Consider the following 11,572-nt stretch of genomic DNA (forward strand, 5'->3'; position numbering starts at 1 on the left):
ACACACACACACACACACACACACACACACACACACACACACACACATATATATATATATTCTGTAAAACATACTGGACCACAAGTAGCTGCTCTGTTATCAAGTTGGCTTAATATGTAACCGTGCATTCTAAGAGGTGAGTGGTATGTCAGCAACTGTCAGCTACTTAACAGCTCCCCTTGACCAGTTAGTGCCTTGCTAAAGGGCATTCAGTCATAGTGGCTGTACAATTCTTAAAGGAATACTTCAACATTTTAGCTTAGCACAAAGACTGGAAACAGTTAGCTTGACTCTGTCCAAAGCTCACAAAAAATGTGCCTTTTATGTGTTGTTTGTTTAATCCATACAACAACCTGAACTGTAAAAATGACGCATTTGACGCATGTGCCAGACGTATTTTTGGCCGGATGGAGTAACCTGTCAGAGTGAGAGTTGTTGATATTATGGCTTGTCCATCTCAAGCATCCTACAATCCACTCTAATCAAAGATGCAGGCAGTCTTGTGAATTTTCTAAACAGGCATGACAGAAGAAGTGCCAACTGAACAATCAAATTTACAGTTTTAGTTGGATGAGAGCTATTAGATGGGATGGGGCACTGCCATGAGTTTAGAAATTGCGTCTGATATAGAAAGATATGCTCTTTGAAACTTAAGTTAAGACAAGCAGTTAGGATATTTGTCTGTAAGGTCCTAGGACGCTAATGTGTCTTTCCTTTACCACTCTGTCACTGGTCCCTACTTCGTAAACAGTCTACCGCCTGACTTGAAGATACAGCACAGTTCCACTGGGAGTGACTTAAGAAAAACCTGAGTGTATTAAAGACAAGATCAAGGACAAGTGAAAGAGGAATCTAATTATTGGCTGATTCCAGGGCAGTGGGCTAATGAGCTGCACAATGCTGTTGGGTTTCAGTGGAAGTTATTCCTGACACTGCTGCTCGCCACTCTCAATGTGACTGTGTGTCTGTGAGTGTGTAATCTTTTTACCATAAAGATCTGGCATGCAAAGAGAGCTGCACACAAGGTATAGGCCAGCCTGTCATGATATGTAAAAGAAGGTCGTTAAACTTCCAGATAAGCATCACAATGAGATCTCTCTGTGCAAAAAGTAGTTTGTCAGACTTTCACACAGTTCTTGAGCTGGTTTGAGTCTTTGCTGCAGAGTACTGAAGTGTTTAATACTGACAAGAGGTTCATTGCAACCCATTTGTTAACAGGCCCTTCAGGAAATCTACAAAATATAACAGAAACCAAACTATTTAGACAGTTGTCCTTCTTGGTTTTGTTGGAATTTACATGTAACTTATTGACATTTTGGGAAAAATTGATCTTTAATTGTGTGGTCTCTGAACACATAGAGGACAGGTGATTTAACTACCAGCAATGTTTTCAGCAGTTTATCCTATAACAATACAACTTTTAACACAGTGCTTTCAGGCTAAATGAATACCACTTCCACTCTGCAGTACTAGCACCAAGATGCTAACAAAATGTTGACAAAAGCATCCCGGAGAATGTTTAAAGCATCTCACTGAGCCCTGCATGCATCTATAAAGGAAAAGGCCGGCATCATATCCACTCTCTAAATGCTACTTAATGACATTATAGCAAATTTAGCTTTGCAACCCGCAACCTTGGCCTGCATAATCAGCTAAGCCACAAGCCACTAACAGGGGAGTTTTCTCCAGAATGCCAGCGACGTATCAACGTATCAACATGTGGCAGTTATATTTGGAAAGTTGAGCTATTCCCAGGGAGAATGTCCCAAAGAAAACAGTGAAACCAGGAAGTAAATCTTTCCACGGAATCTGTGGAGTCTGCTAGAGGCCTAGCTGAAAACCGTCAAGCTCATCAGTTTCTGAAAATGAACTAGAGGTTTCGTCTGTTTGCTGGTTGGTGAGCTGAGGGAAGTATGTCTAAATTACTTCCTGCAATTAGCTTTCACGGTTGTCGTGTAGGTAGTGTACAACTTCAGTGTGTCTCGCGAATCCAATGTAAAAAGTCATTATTGTCAATGAAGATGAAGAATTTCTATACAGAAACAGATTAAATCAATAGCTGACCCCCATCGCCATAAGACATCTAACGTCAAGTGAACTGATAAGAGCTCATTCACATTTAAGATGTGTTTAAGTATTAAACTTTCACTGAAGTTGTACACCAGACTGGAATATATGTTAACTTGTGTAAACACTCATTCCACCACACAAACCAATCTTCCTGTTGATCAGGGATGGAGCTCAGGGACAGGAAGCACAGGAAGTGCTGGACCACAGTCGGCAGACGACATCCTGGGAGGGGCAGTTGGTGTGGTGGAGGGGGGGGGGGGGGACCTGCTTCCCAACTCTTATACCATAAGAGGAGGTTTTGAGTCCCACTTCCCTTTTCATCTGGTTTAAGATATGGATCACAGACTGTTTCTGCATTCTACACCAATTATCACCATGGAGACCATCGTACACAGCATACATACAAAAACTTCTAAAAGGGAAATTTATGCTTTTCATGTCTTTTTTATCATTTGATTGTTCTGCAGTTCACCAAGTCATTATTTTGTCTCACAAAGAAGCAAAACTCACAAATTTGCTTCCATATTATAAGGAGCTAACCAGACCCACCAGATGGTTCGTTACACAGAACAATCTGAGAAGCAGTCATTGGAAACTGTTTGGAAAAGGAACTTTCAAAACACTCTTACGTAATACAAGGGGGACAACATCTTCACCATTGAGAAAAGCCTTCGGTGCCATTCTTTGCTCTTCTTTCCATAAAGAAATACTCTCCGGTTCTGATATAACTGATGCTCTTGCAGCATCTACGCAAACCTGTTTAGGAGATGCCAGTGTTGTTTAGAACGTACCGTCCCCTCTTTGTGTCGTTACGTCACACGCCTAAACCCCGCCCCTAGCTGCCGGCAGCACCTAACAAGACGCTGATTGGTCTGAGCCACTGACAGTTCGGATACAAACGCATTACCTGAAACCTGACAAGATGGATTTTCATGTGATCCAGCTGCCATGCAAGGTAAATAAAGAGCGGCAAATCTGGTTCATCTGTGTTGCTCACACAGCTTTCAGGTTGATGAATAAAGAACAAACCATCATCTTTGGCCTGACTCTCAACTCTGAACCTTCAAACAAGTAACTGCTGTGAAAGCTTTGAAGAAGGAACAGCTCATTGGGAATAACGGCTGTAAATAAAACACATCTAAGAATGTCAAATGAGCGTTCAGGAAGATGTCATGTCTCTTTAATCTGACAGAGCCTTAAAGCATTATTGAGAGGTTGAGTAATGTCTCCAGAGGCGTCAAAACCAAACAAGAAACAACACGAAGCAATTACTTTCATTTTGTTAGTTAGATATGTGGCCAAACGTTGTTGTTTTTTTCAGATGAATCCACATTTCCAAAGAATGATTCATTACCTCCACAGACTCGAGGTTCCTGTTTTGATCTCCCCGTGCTCAAATGAAAAGAGTTTTTGTGCCAAGGAATAACTGCAGGTTGCCCTAATTATTCACATATGGGACCACACCAACCTCGCCACACAAGTGCACTGCTCTGTTCGACTTTGAATGCACAATGAAATGGAAAAAACATGTCCACGTTGCAGAAACAGGACAATTTGAATCCACCGAATTAACATTTATAAGCAGTTATAACACTTTCAATAAGTTGTTTAAATACACTATAGTGTATAATGTAGGTCTTATAATGTGTTTATTGCTCGATTTAACAACATCTTTAACTCCTCCTCTGAAGCTTCCATAAGTGGGTGTTGGCATATATACAGAGATAATGATTGACAGTACCGTTTAACATTGACGAGTTGTAACTATTTTAAATATGTCCTTATTGGAGAAGAAGTTAAATGCTCTCATTGTCCTACAATGTCCTAATAATGGGAGACAAGTGTTTTTCTTCAAATGTTCCTCTGCACCTTGCCTATATGGACGGAATAAAATGACAGATCGGTTGGAGATTTTCATTTTTGATGTGGTGTCATAATGAAACTTATTGGTAACCATAATGCTGATGTGGCACACTGATCAACAAGAAGATGAAACATTAATATGCACCACCAGAAATACAAGTCATCTGTCCTTCTAAAGCAGGTTGGAGATTTGAACCAAACAAACATTTATAGGCCATTAAAATGAGTGGACAGAAAGCATCCACCAAAACAATCACAACATCACCATATGTTGAAGTCAAGGTACTTAATATGTCCCAACATATATTGACAAGCAGACAACTATGTCTTAAATACTTAAAATATTTTCAAATGAATGTTTACTGACATCATTGATGTGAATATACATTGCCTGTTACCTAATAGGCAGTTTGCAACAATGGGGTAAGTCCTTTCATCATCGCGGCTCCCATATCTTTACAGCCACACCTTCCCCTCCCACTCTCCTCGAGTCTGTCTACTTGTCCTGTCATTAACCAGCTCCTATGCAAAGGATATGGCACCGAATACCATAAAGCAGCACGTGAAACAAGTCAAGACTGTTGCCTAACTGTGCTGCTAAGCATTTTTTTTTTTCCTCCAATACAGTCGCTACCTCTTCTGTGTGAAGTTACAAAACTCGGATGTGGACAGAGTCAAGAGACAGGCAGGTGACAGACACGATGAAAAAAAAAACAAAAGTGTCACTTTCAAAACATCCGTGCTTCTAGTTTGAGAAAGCACACATGTGTATAACTTTAAAAAATGTTCAGTAAATAGCAAAAAAAAATGCACTTTACACCTTCCCAGAGTCCAAATTGACAATTTCAAAAGTCTTGTTTTGTCTGACCAACAGTCCAAATCACAAAGATATTCAGTTTATTATCATGGGAGGCTAATAAAAAAGAAGTTATTCACATTTTAGAAGCTGCAACCAGTAAATGTTTGCTATTTTGGGCTGTGAATAAAATCCTTGATAATTAACAAATGATCAAAAGTGTTGCTGATTCACTTCACGTTGATCGACTAACCGATTAAGTGAGAAATAGATCCAACTCTAGTTGAAAATGGCACATTTTCCAGACTATTCCTCTGAATCGCTAATAACAGAGTAGGCATGCTTTTAAGTATATATGCCCTTTATTTTCCTATCATCAGTGGAGGCAGGATGGTGTGGTGGTTGGAGATTCAACCAAGCAGCTGCTGGCACACATCCACCCTGCTGAAGTACCACTGAGCAAGCAAGTGAGTGAGAAGTTAATTTCCCTGGGGAGTCACAACATTATCCCCTTAATCTCAACGTTGGCAGCTCTAAAAGCTGCTAAGACCTCATTAAAAAGTAGTTACAAGTATAATATAATAAAGTATGAACATGATTTATATCCATAACAATTTGGTCAGTCTAATAGATTAATTAAATTGCACGATTCGTTCAATGATGTATACGTGGTCTACATTATTCACAGTAGTTCTACAGCGGCCTGTGAATCGGACAACACTGCGCATGCGCACAGACCTGCAGGAATCCAAACTTCTTTTTTTTTTCATGACAGACCAACGCCTTGCATTGTGGCACAATCACGCCCGCGAATGAATCAATGACATGAAGTAACTTTGTGTTTTTAGAGCCCGAGAGGTAAATATGGAGAAGTTAGCGTCATTGAAACAGTCCGACAGGTGATAGCAGAGCGGAGCGGGGTTAGAAGAGCGGAGAAAAGACCCGAAGAAGAAAGTAGGCTAGAGGATTTGATCGTCTCACTTTCTCTCGGTGCTCCCGTTCACTGTCCAGCTCTCTCTGTAGGACCTGAGCTCGGTCCTCTGCGTCGTCGGCCTGCTGCTGCAAACACTGAATCTTCCTCTTCACCGCATCCAGAGAGTTCAAACCTGCCATTGTTGACTGTTTACTTACTAAATTTAAGACTACACGTTGAGGGTGGGGGGGGGGGGGGCAAAATGCAGTTTCTGGGTTGTGCGCAAAAAATAAAATGAGCTACTGCGTCCTGCTTTGTTGGTCTATATAGAATAATATGACAATAAGAAAAAAGACTTTGGTAAGAAAAAAAGACAAAAATCGATGTAGGTCCGGGGCCAAAGTCTTTGGAATGTAAAGGAGTCGTTCAAGTGTAAGAAAAGTTATATAACCAGGAAGTAACGCTGTCCAGGTGTTCTCCAAATGTTTCTTCTGGTCTGGAGGAATGATACGTTCGTGAGGCGTATAAAAGGTTGTCCTCAGGAATGTTGCAGTTTCTTGGTCCGGACGAGAGTTTGAGGAGAAGGATTAGAAAAGCTGCGCGGCGAGGAGAGCGCCAGACTGTGCCGGAGGAGGAGAGAGATGATCGGGATGATGAGGTCAGAGAGGGCGGGGCGTGTGTCCTGTAGTGCGTGTGTGTGTGTGTGTGCGTGTGTGTGTATCAAGGTCTATGGTGAGTGTATGTGTGTATGCTGATCCCTGTGACTGATATGATCATTGATGTGAGACTTTCAAAAGAAAAAGGACAATCAAGATGAGTAACTTTCAGATAAAAAAGGCCCAGTGCCCATAGTTTAGATGTCCCTTCACAGACTCTGGTTTAAAGTTTAAAGTCTCCATCCTGCTTGAAAACACAATCTGCAGTACAATGTGTAGTTGGATGACGAAACAACTTCCAACATTTCATTGGTCGGCTCAACTGACCTTATGAAGCGGCTAGAATACCGCCCGTGACATGCCTATCCTCATTAAATACAGTTTCCTTGACAATGTCATTATAAAAGTTCTACACAGTGAAGTATAACACTTGGACACCGGTATCGGTAAATACCCTGAATTAGGGTCTCACAATTGGGTTTGGGGGAGAAAAAGTTTGATCGGTGCATCCCGACCTGAGAGGTCAGTGATGCGACACACATCTTCTCAAATCTTTGCTCTTTTCTTGGGAGATGCTGAGATCACAGACTCAACAAATCAAAAGGAAACATCAAAACTGTTCAGTTGATCTACTCAGAACTCACAGATTTACACAACCTGTGAGGAAGGGGTCATGATTTAACATTACTTTGGTCATAAAGGGTCACAAGCTGAAAAAAGGTTGAGAATTGAATAATATGGTATATTGTGTAGAGTTAGAGTGATATATATATATATATATATATATATATATATATGATATTAGCTTAAAACATATCTGCGTACATACCAGTACATAAATGCCAAAAATATGATTTAAGGTATTCAGAAACAGTGTCCCGTTACTTATATTGTGTACCTGAGAGCTCTGACAAGTTCCTTTTAAAAGTGTAAAATGTCCCTCAGTACATCTGTAATCAACCAAATTCGAGGCGTTCTTATAAAAATGTTTATGTTATGTGTCAGGCAATAATATCATTTGATGATATGAACTGTCATAATTACTTACATTCAGTGAAATATTAAAAACCAAAGTTTATGGTTGTACCGTTGTACATTATTCTAAATGTCTTATGCATCATTTTTACAATTTACGATACAGCTCAGTCAGTATCAGGTATCGTTAAAATAAATACAAAATATTAATACAATTTCTTCTTTTTTTTTCAGTAAGTCAGAATTTAGGACAAAATTAAGAAAAGTGAGAGGACGGAACATTAGATACAACATACAGCAAACTAGCCACGTGGTGTATTTATACATTAATACACTACAGCCAGTCAAGATGCTACAGTAAATCTGTTCGGTAAACTTTTATACAATCATGCACAAATATATGCAACATCATAAATGTTTCTGCTTTTGAGGAACCGTGTGACTGTTTGTCTTGAAGGAGTATGCAAACAAACATCATCCACCACCTGCCTGCCAGTAGATGATGTTCATTGTGTGGGTGTAAATCAGATTTATGCTGCATCCTTCGTGTTTCCACTGCCGGCCCTGCCTGTGTTTACCCTCTCTGTTCTCTATTCACACGATCGGCCTTGTGGGCAAATATGCTGGCTGGACGAGCAACTAGGCCAGCAGATCTCAGCTCGCTTCACTTCAGGTCCAGCTCAAATTCAGTCCTGCTGTTCACCGTGAAGAAAAGAAAATCCCTCTCAATCAGTCGCATCTGTTGATTGAGCCTCTCTCTGTCTGATTTACCCCCTTGGAGCATTGATTTCATTAGACACAGGCGTGTGGGGCTCTCTGTTTGCCTTAGCTGCATTCCTGACATACCAGAGCCCCCCTCCCTGCTCTCTGCTTTCTCAGCCCGGCCGCCCCCACAGTCCAGCTTTCCCCTAAAACAGTAACTGTTGCCTCTGTGATTGCTGTTATCAATACCTGTAGTCCAACTACTGTCCGTGGTGCCACCCTCTTTGACTCTCACAATCTTAAGCCTTTGATCGCTCCTAAAGACAGACTCTCTGTCTCATGACTTAAATGTCAGCACCACCAGTCGATGGTGCAGGCACTATTCTTTCATGAATCACAACTGCTTGCTTGTTGAGGTCTTTGGCTCACTGTTCTGCTTTCCCAGCCCCCTCCAGGTTTCCGATCTGGCCGCGTTCTCTGTGTGAATTGAGATGTGTAACGACTTGACTGCTGCCTCTAATAAGTGACATGTGGAGGGGGATTCATGGAGGTGGAGCAGAGCGGCTTTACTAGCTGGAAATATTGAATATGTAGGACTTCACTAAACATCTATTTTTAACAAAACGTAGGAGTGGAAGCTACACCTAGTCCGGCTCAAACCACAACCTCAACAACTACTTTTTCACGGGGCCCACTCGACCCCCTTTACATGTGAGGCTTCTCAGAGCTACTCAGGAGTTTCTTTGATCACTGCGTGAGGATAATCGTGTCTCAGCCTCAGTCTCTGTGTCCGTATGTCAGACACTTCCCTTCTCTTTGTTCGTAGTACAACGCTGCATTTCCCTGGGATATCCTCCACAAGGCTCAAACAATACCACATCTTGGTGGCAGCTGGGAGGGTTTTTGTTTTCATGATGCTTCTCCCTGCACGGTTTGCTTAGTAATCCTGTAGGAATCACTGCTTAACTGGTAGGATCGGTATTTTATCCGTAAAAGTTCCCCTCTCTCTCTCCCTCTCTCTCTCCCTCTCTCTCTCTCTCTCTCTCTCTCTCTCTCTCTCTCTCTCTCTCTCACACACACACACACATACACACACACACACGAGTAAACACACATGCCTGTACACACAAGCACTAAAATGTCAGAGGAACCACCACTGATCTACAGCACTGTGGTTTGCGGTGTTGCCAACAATCTAAAATATGATCTTTTTTCCCAGATTGCAGCTGATTAGTCACAGGAAAACTGACATTTCCAATGTTCCGCTTACTGAAATTAATCAGTTGTGTATTCAAAAACATTCTCATAAATGTGAGAGTTAGTTTGGGTCTGATGAAGGAGGCTCAGTCGTCCTGTTATAGGATGATTCTAGATTCATAAAGGATTCTGCAGTGGCGGAAGAATTATTGAGAGATTTTACTTTAACCAAAAGTAAAAATACTCAATTACAAGTAAACGTTCAGCATAACAACGTTTACTTAAAGAGGATATCCAGTGTTGGGGAGTACTATATGCCTCACTTGAGGCAAAAAATCTGGGGGTTGGAACCAGAAAGATGTGAGCTTACCAGACCTCATCTCTGCTTCAGGCTTGTGGCTCAAGGCTACATTAGCATAGCATAACACACCTAAATCTCTGACCAAATTGTTGATATTGTGGAGTTGGATTGTGGGTAATGTAGGAGGCAGATTTTCACAAGGAAGAAGAATGTGTGAAATAAAAGCTGCTGCATTGAGTTTGATCTTTTTTTTTAAACTGTCCATCAGTCATAAAAAATCGATGGCGTAAAAACGTATTATGAGTTGAATATACTTTAAGTATCACAAGTAAATGTACTTGTTAGGCAAAATGATTGTTGTATTACTGGTATATTATTATGCATGATGTATAATAATCTATAATAAAGCATTATATTTTATGAGCTGATCACATATATGTTGTATAAAAAAAGATGATTGATTGATTTACAATTGATCTACAACTTCCAGATGAATGTAGTTTAGTAAAAAAGTGCAATATGTCCTTTTAAAATGTAGCGGTATAAAGTAGCATGGAATAGTAAAGTGCAAGTACCTCAAATAGTACTAATAAAGTACAGTATTTGCGTGAGTGTGCTTATATTCCAACACTAGACATCAACATCTATAGAACGTATGAGCTGGAAAGTATGTCTGTGGTAATAATTACATGACATATAACAGTAAAAAGCACAAAAACACATAATAAATCTGTCATGCTGTTGTCATTATAGTAAAGTCTGAATGTACAGTACACAAACTACTGGAACTGTCACACTGGACATCTACATAGACAGCAAGCTGCATGCTCCTAACAGGGATGATGATGATGATCAACAATACAGTTTCTCTGTTGCTCTGGTTTGAAGGACCTGATTGAAAATCTAGCTGTTATCAGTAAGAACAAACACCTGGGACCATGGGCCTAAAGTGTGTGTGTGTGTGTGTGTGTGTGTGTGTGTGTGTGTGTGTGTGTGTGTGTGTGTGTCCTCTGGTTGAAGTACTGCTGACACCACTACTGACTGTTTAAGTATCAGTTTACATGAAGAAAAAGTTCTTAAATTCACAGCGTTTGCTGTTTCAAGTTGTGAAAGCAGACACATAGCGCTAATTTACAAAACACATATTAAGCATAAATCTTAAAAGATTATGCTTAAAAGTGTGTGTTTGGGTGAGTTGGTTACAGTTTATCCATGTGCTCATCTTTCAGGACTGGCTGCACAGGAATGTAACAGTCTCTGAATTGCTCCAAACCATTCACTGTGGATCAAAGTAAACCCACAGCTGGTGCTGGCTTAGAACCATCCAGCTGTGGAAAGATGGACTCTGGTTTTCAGCGGTGCCATAGGTAAGTGTGTGTCAAAGTCGAAAAAAGCAAATCATTAACGACAACAGCAGAAGCCCCTTGTCAACACGTACTCCCTCGCTAAGGAATTAATAGGACTGTATCATTATTACTGTAAAGGAATCGCAGTTTCACTTCACATTTTTAGTCAGGTGAAGTGAAACTGACCCCCCCCCCTGTGTGTGCGTGTGCACAGTCTGAGTGTGTGACCCTTCACTCACGTCTGCAGCTGTCTTCTCAGACAGTTCCAGTTTCTCCTGAGCATCTTTCAGGCCCTCAGAGAATTTGTCCAGTTCGTCCTCTGTCTGCTTCATCTTCTTCTGGAGGTCCATCAGTTCATCCTCCATCTACAACAGGAGAGACTGTTAGTCCAGTTCACTACGCCTTCTCAGGTCACTGTGTCTTTATCCAAATTCTACGTTTGTCTGTTGTTGTTTTTTTGTTATCCAACGCCTTTCCCCAGTTTCCCCACTTAAAAAAAAATATTAGAAAACTGATCAAATCCATTATTTTTAATGGATTTGTGCTGTGCCAAAATAATGATTCAGTCTGATGGGACGTCATCCAGGCCGAGGTGTTTGAATTCAGACCAGTGGTAAAGCAGCAGCGGCTGATTTGAGAGTCTAATTGTTTTTTATTATGTTTGGGAACATTTAAATGGTATTGGTTTACGATCAGTATCTCATGACATAACCCAGGTATGCAGAATCCTCTCTCTCTCTCTCTCTCTCTCTC

The 11,572-nt window shown here is 40.8% G+C and overlaps 1 protein-coding gene across 4 annotated transcripts in view; it reads right to left on the minus strand.

The window, feature by feature from the left end:
* The window catches only part of tpm4a (tropomyosin 4a), a 22,312-nt gene that overhangs the window by 9,154 nt on the left and 1,586 nt on the right, over positions 1 to 11,572 (minus strand). For 2 of the 4 annotated variants that reach the window (XM_031863899.1, XM_031863898.1), the window contains exon 2: positions 11,059 to 11,184. In XM_031863899.1, the coding sequence (XP_031719759.1) occupies positions 11,059 to 11,184 (126 nt within the window). Of the gene's footprint in view, positions 1 to 5,710; positions 6,302 to 11,058; positions 11,185 to 11,572 lie in introns of those variants that run through there. The other 2 variants (XM_031863901.1, XM_031863900.1) reach the window with 2 other exon arrangements.

The sequence above is a fragment of the Anarrhichthys ocellatus genome, unplaced genomic scaffold (assembly GCF_004355925.1).
Source record: "Anarrhichthys ocellatus isolate YVR2014 unplaced genomic scaffold, GSC_Weel_1.0 scaffold30, whole genome shotgun sequence".
Lineage (NCBI taxonomy): Eukaryota > Metazoa > Chordata > Actinopteri > Perciformes > Anarhichadidae > Anarrhichthys > Anarrhichthys ocellatus.